Consider the following 13,662-nt stretch of genomic DNA (forward strand, 5'->3'; position numbering starts at 1 on the left):
GGGCGTGGTCAGCTGCCACAGTGACCAAGGGTCCATCCAAAACCTTACAAACAATAACAGATTGCTAACTCCATGGATCCGACACAGCTGAATGCCTTGCAGGCCATTCCAGGCCTGGCCCGGCATATTGCTGAACAGCAAGACGCATTGGAGAAACTCACTTCAGCATTTCATCAGCTGCATGCACAGAAGACCCAAGGCGCTACTTCCAATAATGAAGGTCAATTACTGAAGTAACATTAAAGACTGCTGTACTGCTGGCTGCTCCAGTTCCTCTCTCGGGAAAGATTCAGAGAACCAAGGACTTTCTAAACCAGTGCTGCATGCATTTTGCATTACAGCCTTCTCACTTCACCACAGCTTTTGCCAAGACTACTCACATTCTGTCTTATCTTGATGGAAGGGCCTTGTCCGGGCCTCAACACTGTGGGAATGCAAGGATCTTATTTTGCAGGATATTGACGGATTTTTGGACTTATTTAAATCCGTTTTTGGCGATCCTGCCCGAGTGACTGTTGCCGGTTCTGCTCTGATGGACCTGAAGCAAGGCAACCGATCACTGGCTGATTTTGCAATAGAGTAAGACTCTTGCTACAGAACTCTGCTGGGACCCCAAATGCCTGAAAACTCTTCTTCAGAGGCCTGGATACTCGCTTGAAAGACGAGCTGGCCACTTGTGAAACACCTGACTCACTGGATGTACTAGTGGCTTTGGCTACTAGAATCGACCACCGGCTTCGTGATAAGGTGAAAGAACTCCGGCCTAATAGAGGACCAGGTCAGAAGGAGGCTAGTGCTAAACCTGCACCTCAGATGGTTCCAGTAATTCCTGTTGCCAGTGGAGATGAACCGATGCAACTTGGTCGCAGTTATTTGACTTCTAAAGAGAGAAGACTTCGGAAGAGGCATGGTCTGTGTATGTATTGTGGACAGGCTGGTCATGATGTCCCAACATGCCCAATTCATCCAGGAAACAGACAAGCCTAAGTCCTGCAGGAGGACTGTTCTTAGGCCTTACCACACCCTCTCCTCCGCTCTCTCTCCCAGTCTCCTTGGATCTGCGGACCGTTTGAGTTTCAAACTCTTGCCCTGGTGGATTCAGAGGCAGGAGGCAACTTGATACTTTGATGCCTAGTGGAACATTTGAGGATTCCCCTCATCACTTTGAAGGTTCCACTACTCCTATCTTCCATTCATGGGGAGCCCTTACCGGGTGACATGACTTGCTAAACCGAACTGGTAACCCTTCGCACCAGAGCTCTCCATACAGATTCAATTCCCTTCTTTGTGTTAGAGAAGGCAATGCACCCTATCATCCTGGGGTTATCCTGGTTCCAGTCGCACCAACCCGAATTCGACTGGGCATCCTTGAACTTTCCCACTGGGGCCCAGGTTGTCATGGAAAGTGCCTTAAGGAGTTTGCTCCTGTCATCTGCATGCCTACAACTCCAGCGATGCTGGGACTGCCGCCTCGATACACATCTTTTACTGATGTGTTTTCCAAAGAAGCTGCTGACATTCTTCCTCCGCATAGGTCCTATGACTGTGCCATAAGACCTAAACCCAATACTGAACCTCCTAAAGGACGTGTCTATCCACTCTTAGTGATTGAGAATAAGGCTATGTCTGAATACATCGAGGAGAATTTACAGAAGGGGTTTATTAGAACATCGAAGTCTCCAGCCGGCACAGGCTTCTTCTTTGTGGGGAAGAAGGACGGTACCTTACGTCCTTGTATTGACTACAGAGGTCTGAACGAGATCATGATTAAAGACCGCTACCCCCGCCTTTAATCACGGAGCTGTTTGACCAGCTTCAGGGGGCCAAAATATTCTCAAAACTTGACCTGAAAGGGGTCTACAACTTAGCTTGCTTTCGCAGAGGCGACGAATGGAAAACAGCCTTCAACATTCGAGACGGCCATTTTGAGTACTTAGTAATGCCCTTCGGCCTGTGCAACGCACCCGCTGTATTTCAGAACATGATGAATGACATCTTGTGGGACCTGTTTTACAAGAGTGTCGTGGTATACCTGGATGATGTCCTGATATTTTCTCAGGATTTGCCAACTCATCTAGAGGATGTCAAGCAAGTACTACGCCGACTCCGTGAACACCGGCTCTACACCAAACTATCCAAGTGCGAATTTCATAAAGACTCTGTGCCTTTTCTTGGCTATATCGTGTCTAAAGATGGCTTCCAGATGGGCCCTCAAAAACTAGAGAGTATTAAAAATTGGTCCCAACCTACCTGAAGGCCCTGAGACAAGTTTTGGGGTTTACCAACTATTATAGAAGCTTTTTAAAGAACTACTCTTCTTTAACAGTGCCCTTAACCACAATGACCCGCAAGGGTGCCAACGCTTCAAAATGGTCTGCGGAGGCCATTTCCGCTTTTGCGAAATTAAAGACTGCCTTTTCCACGGAACCATGCTTGCGTCATCCTGACCCCAACAAGCCATTCATTGTAGAAGTTGACACTTTGGATGTCGGTGTGGGGGCTGTATTGAGCCAAACTGGAGACTCCAAATCCTTACATCCCTGCTCTTTCTTCTCACGACGTTTCTCCCTGGCAGAGAAGAACTATGGGATCGGAGATAAAGAGCTCTTGGCTATTAAGCTAGCATTCGAGGAATGGCAGCCTTGGCTCGAAGGCGCTCAACATCAAATAACTGTATTCACGGTCCATAAAAATCTAGATTATCTCCGCCATGCGCAACATCTTAACTACAGACAAGCTAGATGGTCCTTGCTCTTCAATCACTTTGACTTTGTGCTTAAATATCGCCCCGAAGACAGGAATACCAGAGCCGATGCTTTGTCATGCTCCTTTCTCTCGGGGGATGTGACTGAAGAACCTCAGCACATAATTGACCCAAAGAAAGTCATCTTGGCAACTACACATTCTGTGTCTGCTGGTAAAACATCGTACCTAAACACCTCAGGAAGAAAGTGCTCTTTTGGGCGCACGATTTCAAGCTGGCTGGCCATCCTGGTCAACGCCGCACCCTGTTCAAGATCCAGAAGTTCTATTGGTGGCCTACTATCAAAAAAGATACACTATCCTACATGGCATTTTGTACCAACTGTGCCAAACACAAACCTGCTTCTGGCCAACCGTGGGGATTGCTGCAACGCTGCCAGCTCCGGAACAGCCCTGGTCACACATCACTACTGACTTTGTAGTCTATTTACCCCTTTCTGGAGGAATGAATACCATCTGGGTAACAGTCAATCGCTTCAGCAAGATAGCCCATTTCGTGGCGCTGCCTGGCTTACCTTCAGCCTTGGAGCTTGCGAAGCTCTTCATATCACACATTTTTCACCTTCACGGCCTACCAAAACACAGTCTCAGACCGAGGATCCCAATTCACAGCAAGATTCTGGAGGGCCTTGTGCAAGCTATTCGACATCTCTCTAGACTACACTTCAGCCTATCATCCGCAATCAAATGGCCAAACAGAATGAATGAATAGAACTTTAAAACAGTTCATTCGAGCCTATGTGAGTTGCCATCAGAACAACTGGGCTGAACTGTTACCTTGGTCTGAATTCGCCATCAATTATCATCCAGCAACATCAACTGGATCAACACCTTTTGAAGTGGTATATGGACGTTCACCAACACCGCCACTTCCACTGAAGCTCTCAGTGATGTCTCAGCAGCTCAATCTACTGCTGATGAAATCCATAATCTGTGGCCTCAGACAAAAGACATGCTAGTCAAAGCGAGTGACCGTGATAAGAAGTTTTATGACGCTCACCATTCTCAAGCACCTGTCTTCAAACCTGGTAACAAAGTCTGGTTATCCACCAAGCATCTCAGACTGAAGTTACTCTCCCACTCAATTTTCTCCTCGCTACTTGGACCATTTCCGGTCCTCCGACGTCTTGGCAACATCACTTACAGTCTGAAGCTACCACCCGGACTAAACATCCACAACACTTTTCACGTTTCACTATTGAAACCTCTCATACTCAGTGAATTCTCTTCCAAGACTCAGGAACCACCTGCCATCAATGCAGAAGATGACCTAGAATATAAGGTCGAAGCTATTCTTGATGTCCAAAGACGAGGCAAAACATTATAATACCTTCTTTCTTGGGAAGGTTTCGGCCCCGAAGTAAACTCTTGAGAGCCTCAGGCTAATATCCTTGATAAAGAGATGCTCCATCAATTTCATCTTGCGCATCCTTTGAAGCCAAAACCTGGTACCCACAGGGGAGACTGCCCTTGGAAGGGGGGTACTGTTACGACTGTCACTGCCTGACGTCTCCACTCTGCCCACCTTACCTTTTTTGCAAATCCTCCCGCGGTTGATGGAGTCTGGCTGCCGTGGCGTCTGGCTGCCGTCCTCTCCGGCATACCCCGGCCCGGTTTGGGCGCTGCATCCCGCCATGTTGTCCAGGTACCATAGGGTGCGTGCCGCACGGCCCTGCTTCTTATTCTCTCTTTGGCGCGAACCTCAGGGGCGTCCCCCTGTGATGACGTGACGCATCCCGGATACAAAAGCCTACACTGTATGCTAGCTAATCGAGATAGCAAGGGATCTCCTGACGGATGGGATTCGCTCTCAGTACCTAGCTACTCTGCCTCTCCAACTTTTGGACTTTATCCTAACGGGGTACCCGCTCCTCAGGGGCCTCTCTCATTTCTTTCAGTTCGCTATCAGGAACCGGTACTCGCTCCTCGAGGGCCCATGTTCCCTGACTCGCTGCCTGAACCTATCGCTTCTGCTTGGAAGAAACCACTGCCTACATCATCCATGAGTTACCAACTTTATTTCCTCAGAGCTGTTCCCTGGAAACAGGTACTCGCTCCTCGAGGGCCTGCCTGTATTCCAGCTTCTGTGTCACCTTCCAGGAGAAACCGCTGTGTGAGTAACTTTACCAACGAGACTCTATACCAGAACTCTGTGTATGCTCTACTGTACTTACTATCTCAGTTTTCTCCACTACAGCACAGCCATAGAGGGAATTGCTGTTCCAGTATCCTGAGGAACCCTAGCCCAGCCGGGCTTCATCTCTACTCTCTACTGCCACATCTGGTGGCTTCTCAAATCTGTCTAATAAAAGATATAACTCTGTGTTGTGTCTCCCAAAGCTGAGCCTGACCTGTGGCCCCTCACGGGACCCCCCCAATGGGCGTGGTCAGCTGCCACAGTGTCCAAGGGTCCACCCAAAACCTTACAAACAATAACATATACCATGACACTGACCAGGAAAGAACAGGCAGGAGTAATGTACTGTGACAGTAACCAGGAATAGAACAGGCAGGTGTAATATAATGCTACATTAACCAGGACTAGAACAGGCAGGTGTAATATACCTTGATACTGACCAGGAATAGAACAGGTAGGAATAATATACTGTGATACTGACCAGGAATAGAACAGGCAGGAGTAATATACCGTGATACTGACCAGGAATAGAACAGGCAAGTGTAATATATCATGATATTGACCAGGAATAGAACAGGCAAGTGTAATATATCATGATATTGACCAGGAATAGAATAAGCAGGTGTAATATACTATGACACTGACCAGGAATAGAACAGGCAGGAGTAATATAACGTGACACTGACCAGGAATAGAACAGGCAGGTATGACACTAACTGGGAATAGATCAGGCATCGTGACACTAACCACGAATAGAACAGGCAGGTGTAAATGCTATGATTCAATGAATCTGAGAAACCTTTGGCCTCAACGATAAGATGTTTAAAGGGCTTACCACAGTTCTTCGTTGGCGAGAGATGGACCTCAGGGATGGTAACCAGGTGATAAGGTCGTGCCAGCGGAGAAGCGGCTAGGCAGATAGTATGGAAGAGTTCAAGACAGTCCAGGGTCAAAGGCAAGCGGCAGGCAAGGCAAAGTCCAATATACGAAGCAGGGTCAAAGGCAGGAAGCAGGCAAGCGAGACAGAAGATACACCAAACTGGACCTATTGCAAGGCACTGTGGAACCCTCAAAGGCCTCCTTAAATAATCCTGGACAGGAAGTGATTCCTGGGAGCTTAGAATGACTTCCTGCCGTGGCTCCTATAACTGGGGGGAGGAGCCAAGCGCCTGCGTCCGACAGAGGCTGTCCCTGCAGGAGCAGTGCTGCCAGCCTCCTGCTATTTCTGCCATCGATGATGGCGGCATGGGGAGCGCGAGGAGCCCTGCATCTGCCGGTAAGTGTGGCTGGTCTAGGGGATCGGCCACCGCCGATTGCAACAGTACCCTCTCTCCTCTAAGACCCCTTCCTGGAGGCCTAGGCTTTCCCAGATGAGCGGTATGAAAATCCACAAGGAGTTTTTTTGTCCAATATATTCTTCATGGGTTCCCACGAATTTTCCACCGGGCTGTACCCCTCCCAGGCTATGAGGTACTCCCAACGCCTCTTTCAACAGCGAACATTCAGGATCTGTCTTACCTGGTATGTCTCTTCTTCCTCTGTGGATATTTCCTGGGGAGCAAGCAGCTTACGAGTAGGCCATGATAGGATCACCGGATTCAAAAGGGAAACATGGAAAACGTTATGGATTTTAAATGATGGAGGAAGACACAGTTGATAAGTGACAGGAGTGACTTGTCTCAGAATCGGAAAAGGACCCACATAACGTGGAGCTAGCCTCATGGAAGGCACCCGTAATCGTAAGTTGAGGGTGCTAAGCCAAACGTTTTCTCCAACCTTAAGTTGAGGTGCTGGCCGTCAATGTTTATCTGTGGTATTCTTTGTTCTTTGAGCAGCCTGTCAGATCATGGTTTCAATCTGAGTCCATAATGCATGGAGATCCTGTGCTGTCATCTGAGCAGCCGGGGAAGGAACGGATAAAGGTAACGGAAGAGGAGGAAGCGGTTGTTTCCCATATACACAGAGAAAGGGCAAGGATCCCGTAGCAGCGTTGCCATGACTATTATGGGAGAATTCTGCCCATGGGAGAAGGTCGGCCTAATCATCCTGATGTTCGTTCACAAAGGCTCTTAAAAAGGTCTTAAATGTGTGGTTAGTTCATTCAGTTTGTCCATTGGCCTGGGGGTGGTAGGCTGTGATAAAATCCAATTTAACCCCAAATTTACTGCACAAAAACCGCCAATATTTAGCCATGAACTGGGTTCCACGGTCTGAAACAATATGGCGAGGTAATCCATGTAATCGAAAAATGTGTGTTGTGAACAACGTGGTCAGTTCTGGAGCAGAGGGTAGTGCTGGGAGGGCAATAAAGTGGACCATTTTAGAAAAACGATCAATGACCACCCAAATCATCCGATTCCCATTGGAAGTAGGTAAATCTACCACAAAAAATCGGTAGCAATATGAGTCCAAGGTTCTTTGGGTGCAGATAGAGGCTGTAACAAGCCCCAAGGATGTCCTACCGGAGTTTTCTGCCGAGCGCAAGTTGGGCACGAGTCCATATAGGCTCTCACATCCTGGTACATCAATGGCCACCAATAATATCTTCGGAGGAGCAAGAAGGTTCGAGCTTGACCTGAATGTCCAGCCACTTTAGAATCATGGCCCATTCCAACAAGTGTTGTCATAACCGGGTTGGAATGACAGCTTTCCCCGGGGGAACTATATGAGTAGTGACCACCAGGATGCGTGCTGGATCGATAATGAAGCCTGGTGGGTCTGGATAATCTTCGGCCTCAGAGGCGCAAGAGAGGGCGTCTGCTCTGGTGTTTTTGGCGGCTGGTCTGTACTTTACCAGGAAATCAAAACGGTTAAAAAAATAAGGACCAGCGCGCTTGACGGGGATTTAGACGTTGGGCTTGATGAAGATGTTCTAGATTCTTATGGTCAATATAGACCATAATGGTATGTTGTGCTACCTCCAACCACTGTCGCCACGCCTCAAAAGCCAGTTTTATGGCCAGGAGCTCCCTATCACCAATACCATATCCTTTTTCAGTAGCAGAGAATTTGCGAGAAAAATAGGAACAAGGGTGGAAACCCCCTTAGTAGAAATTTGCCCCAAGACAGCCCCAACAGCAGTTGAGGAGGCATCCACTTCTAAAACAAAAGGACGTGCAGAATCCGGATGGTAAAGGCAGGTTTCAGAAAGAAAGGCCTTCTTTAGCCTGGAAAAAGCGTCCACTACTTCCATAGACCACGCCCTAGTATTGGCTCCTTTTTGAGTTAATGCGGTCAATGGAGCAACTAATTGCGAGTAATGAGGAATGAAGTGCCTGTAAAAATTGGCAAAACCGAAGAATCGTTGCAGGGAGCACAGACCGGAGGGTTGGGGCCAGTCCCGAATGCAGGCCACTTTATCTGGATCCCTTTGGAACCCGGTATTGGAAATAATGTATCCCAAAAAGGGCAAGGACTTGGCTTCAAAAATACATTTTTCCAACTTAACATAAAGCTTGTGAGCTTGCAGACATTGCAGTACTTGTTGGACATCATAGCGGTGAGATTGAAGATCTCAGGAGAAAATCAGTATGTCATCCAGATAGACAACTACTTTATTATACAATAGATCCAGAAAAATTTCATTCATCATAGACTGGAAAACTGTAGGTGCATTGCACAATCTGAAGGGCATTACTAAATATTCAAAATGTCCATCCCGAGTATTAAAAGCAGTCTTCCATTCGTCGCCAGGTCTGATGCGGACTAAGTTGTATGCCCCTCATAGATCAAGTTTCGTAAACACTTGGGTGCCCTGTAACCGGTCCAATAATCCTGGAATGAGGGGCAAGAGGTAACGATCTTTCCTGGTTATGGCATTCAAGCCTCGATAATCTATGCAGGGCCATAAAGTGCCATCTTTTTTGGCCACAAAGAAAAAACAGGCTCCGGCCAGCGATATTTATGGGCGAATTAATCCCCGGTCTAAATTCTCCTGGATCTTAGGAAGTGATAATGGATACACCCTTCCTTGAGGAGGTATGGTCCCAGGAAGCAGATTGATGGCACAATCAAACTGCCGATGTTCAGGTAGAATTTCTGAATTTTCTTTGGAGAATACATCAGCATAACTGGAGTATTGTGAAGGGAGATCTCCTGAGGTGGTAGCAAGACAGACGGTGAGAGGACGTGTCACTGGAAGAAGGCATTGCTGTTGACATCGTGAGCTCCATTTGGTTAACTGAAGTGTCTCCCAATCGATCGTCTTTTGATGTTTTTGGAGCCAAGGCATCCCTAGAATGACTGGATGAACGGCCTTGTCAATGACATGAAGGGAGATCTTTTCCATATGTAGTATACCAGTCCTGAGGTGCACCGGAAGTGTCATCCAAAGGATTCGTCCAGGAAGTGGATTTCTGGATATAGAAGAAAGTACCAACAGTGTCTCTCGTAGTGCAGTAGGTAAACCAAGGTACTCAACCAAATTACTCATAATAAAATTCCTTTCTGCCTCAGAATCCAGAAGACCCAAGGTAGAGAATTCTTGCTGGTTCTGAATCAACGTTATGGGAAGAACAAGCTGGTGAGCAGAGCCGGTAAAACCTAGAACCATCTCCCCGATTGGTTCTAGGCTCTGAAGTTTCCCCCTTTCTCAGGACAATTGGCCAGAAAACGCCCCTTTCCAGCGCAGTATAAACATAAGCCTTGAGTTCGGCGACACAGTCTTTCTAATTGCATAGGTTCTTCTGGCTGAAGGCTCGCAGCAGTAGGCTGGGGGCCTGACAGTGGCCTGGAGAAGGAGGGTACCAGAGTGATTGGTCTACGTGGCCCACGCAATTCCCTGGAGCGTTGCTGAAGACGCCGATCAATTTTGCCAGCTAGATCAATCAGATCATCCAAAGAATCAGGGAGATCTCGAGCAGCCAACTCATCTTTGATTCGGGTGGCTAATCCTTCCAAAAAAAAATACTCCGTAAACTGTCCTCTCGCCAATTTAATTCGGTAGGCATTGTCTGAAATTCGATGGCGTAATCGGATAATGTACGAGCGCCTTGACGTAGATGAAGAATATCTGACCCTATAGCCGCCAAATGACCGGGATCATCAAAGGTCCATTTAAAAACCTAGAGGAAATGTTGAAGATCCTGAAGAATTGGATCTCCCCTCTCCCATAGTGGGGATGCCCAGGCCAGAGCCCTGCCATCTAACAATGAAAGTTTGAAGGTGTTCTTTACTGTATCAGAAGGAAACTGCGCTGGTTGCAACAAAAAGTGCATTGAACACTGATTGAGAAAACCTCGACATTGTCCTGGATCACCTGCGTACTATGGAGGGGCCGGTAGTCGAATGGGAGAGGCACTGGGTGTTGGAACGGCTGGTGGTCCACTCGAAATTTCAGAAGTATCTAACCGGGAGTTCAGACATAGTAGGGATGCCGTTCGAGAGTCTAGGCATTGCTGGAATAGCCTGCAGACCGGAGAGTCTAGGCATTGCCTGGAATAGCCTGCAGACCGGAGAGGTCCATTGGGTCCATGGCCTTGCAATCTATTACGATTCAATGAATCGGTGAACCCTTGGGACGCAACAATAAGATGTTTAAAGGGCTTATCACAGTTCCTCGTTGGTGGGAGATGGACCTCAGGGACGGTAACCAGGTGATGAGGCCATGCCAGTGGAGCAGCGGCTAGGCAGATAGTATGGAAGCGTTCAAGACAGTCCAGGGTCAAAGGCAGGCAGCAGGCAAAGCAAAGTCCAATATCTGAAGCAGGGTCAAAGGCAGGCAGCAGGCAAGCGAGGCAGAAGATACACCAAACTGGCTCTATTGCAAGGCACTGTGGAACCCTCAAAGGCCTACTTAAATAGTCCTGGACAGGAAGTGGTTCCTGGGAGCTAAGAATGACTTCCTGCCGTGGTTCCTATAACTGGGGGGAGGAGCCAAGCACCTGCATCCGACAGAGGCTGTCCCTGTAGGAGCAGTGCTGCCAGCCTCCTGCTGTTTCTGCCGTCGATGATGGTGGCGCGGGGAGCGCAGAGGAGCCCTGCATTTCCGGGTAAGTGCGGCTCGTCTAGGGGATCGACCACCGCCGATCGCAACAGTAATATACCATGGCACTAACGAGGAATAGAACAGGCAGGTGTAATATACCGTGACACTAACCAGGAATAGAACAGGCAAGTGTAATATACCATGACACTAACCAGGATTAGAACAGATAGGTGTAATATAACTGTTGTGGGAATGCTGGAGGCAGTCCCATCTCTGGATTTCGTGTACCTTTGGGCCACGACACCGACACAGAGGTGCTCCAGCAAGCACCGTGGCAGATGAGGAGTGTCCAAGCACAGGCTGAAGATTCAGGAACGCTGAACCCTGGCCACTACCGAACCTGATCGCATAGTGAGTCCCAACAACGCAATGTTGGTCTCTGGAGTAGCCCTCCAGCCACTTGATATCCGTTTAGGACCTGCCGTACAGGAGCAGTAAATGTGACAGAACGGACAGTGGCTGAAGGGCGAAGACATCAAATGAAGACGAAGACTCTGGATACATGTGGGCTTCACGGAGACTTGGTTAAACGAAGAGTTGAGACGAAGACTTGAAGGGCTGAGATGAGACTCAGGGTATTTGAAAGTTGAGATGAAGACTTGAAGATACAAAGGACTCTGAAGAATAAAGTTCTGAAGTGGTACTGCCACATCACGAGCCCTATACTACCAAGCAAGGCAGGTCACGGACCACGCATTCAAGTGCCCTACACTGCCAAGCAAGGCAGGTCACGGACCACGCTTGAGGTTCCCAAGGCAGGTAAGCTGGAAGGGTTGAGATGTCAGTGATGGTAACTTGAAGATGAGGTGAGACGGGACTCACGGTTGGTTGAAGATGTGAGACGGGACTCACGGTTGGTTGAAGAAGATGTGAGACGGTTGGTTGAAGAAGATGTGAGAAGGTTGGTTAAAAGATGGACTCCAAAAGAGTCACAAGTTGCTTGAAATTCAGGATGACCCATGACCAGACTCAGCAAGGCCTGTACCTGGACATGCCCTCCCGGCCAATCAAGGCAAGGCGCGGAACACACCGGGGAAACAGGTTTTAGGCAAAGTTCATTATCAATACGGAGACAGAGGCAGGAACTCCTAAGGACCTGACAGGATTAAGGACTTTAAAATAGGACCTTAGGGAAGGACCTAAGGGACGAACCTCAGGAACCAAGGACTCGGGGCCCAGGACTGAGCGTGGGAGCATAAGTGAGACGCGGAGTATGGCACCTGAAGCAGGGAAGATAAAAGCAGGTTCCTCTGGAGGTTGCGCTGTCAATGAGAAGGACATCTGAAGGTTCGAAGAGAAGGACCAGTGGCGAGAAATCTGGAACTTTGGGGTTCATTAGAAGGTTAGAAGAAGACCAATGGTGAGACATCTGGAACTTCAGGGTCTGGATGAAGATTTGAAGAGAAGGACCAGTGGCGGGACATCTGGAACTTCAGGGTTTTGGATGAAGGTTCGAAGAGATTGATGAGTTGAAGACTTGAGAAGATTTGAAGAGAAGGACCATTGGCAGGACATCTGGAATTTTGGAGGTTTGGATGAAGAAGCATTGAAGATATCAGGAGATAAGAGGAAGGTCAGGATATATGAAGACATCTGAAGAGGAAGGTCCAGGAACACAGGACCAGGACCAGACGAGAAACAATGGTGAAGACGAAGACAAGAGACCATGGGTGATGATGAAGATGAGACATGGAAGGTTGGGCTCAATGTAATGCATGTTTAATGCATGTTTAATCCCCTCACTCTCTGGTGGATTACCCCATAGAGAGCTGTCAGGAGATCAGATGGTTGGACTCAATGTAATGCATGTTTAATCTCCTCCCCTTCCCTGGGGTATAGGTAACTGGGTATACATGATGAGGAAGGAGGATGAAGCATTTGGTCAGCACAGGTCATACAACCTTGTATTCTAATGCTTTCCTTGTAACGGATACTCACATGGTTGAAGAAATATTGCAGCTGTTCGTTAGCGAGGTTAATGCAGAACTGTTCATAACGATTCACAGCAAATTTCTCAAAGCCAAAGATGTCTAAGATCCCTGAAAGAAGGAGAGAGCCAAGATATTCATTCATGAGGACTTCTCATCCCTATGTCCTAGCAGGCCATGCCCAAATCAATAGTTCTGGGGTCTGTTTGGGCCTTTTATGTCCTAATTAGTCCTGTTCATTCCTCAGTGCACCACAGGAGCTGCACAAAACAAGACACCTCTCCATATACCCCAACAGGTACCCCAACATTTGGCAGGGCAGGTCCCTTGCCCTGCCAAATGTTCTAGGACAACCCTATGTACCAGCCAGAGGCATTGTTAGCTATGGGCACAAGGGTCCATGTCCTAATACTCAGCCACAACTGTGGGCTTGCAGGACAGAGAAGCCAGAGACAGCAGCGGCACTGCAGGATGTGGTTTGTCTTTTCTGCAGCACTTTAAAGCATTGCATGGGTTTGCAGGAGAGAGAGAGGGGATGATGGTAGTGAGAGAGGTGGTGGGATGGATAGGAGGGAGGATGGGTGTGAGGGGATGATGGTAGTGAGAGGAGTGGTGGGGATGGATGTGAGAGGAGTGGTGGGGATGGATAGGAGGGAGGATGGGTGTGAGGGGATGATGGTAGTGAGAGGGGTGGTGGGGATGGATAGGAGGGAGGATGGGTGTGAGGGGATGATGGTAGTGAGAGGGTGGTGGGGATGGATAGGAGGGAGGATGGGTGTGAGGGGATGATGGTAGTGAGAGGGGTGGTGGGGATGGATAGGAGGAGGATGGGTGTGAGGGGATGATGG

The 13,662-nt window shown here is 48.3% G+C and overlaps 1 protein-coding gene across 1 annotated transcript in view; it reads right to left on the reverse strand.

The window, feature by feature from the left end:
* The window catches only part of LOC115079676 (myosin-IIIb-like), a gene marked incomplete in the record, with an annotated part of 167,255 nt that overhangs the window by 36,281 nt on the left and 117,312 nt on the right, over positions 1 to 13,662 (reverse strand). The window contains 1 exon segment of the mRNA XM_029583432.1: positions 12,825 to 12,925. Within this exon segment, the coding sequence (XP_029439292.1) occupies positions 12,825 to 12,925 (101 nt within the window).

The sequence above is a fragment of the Rhinatrema bivittatum genome, chromosome 1, assembly GCF_901001135.1.
Source record: "Rhinatrema bivittatum chromosome 1, aRhiBiv1.1, whole genome shotgun sequence".
Taxonomy (NCBI): Eukaryota; Metazoa; Chordata; class Amphibia; order Gymnophiona; family Rhinatrematidae; genus Rhinatrema; species Rhinatrema bivittatum.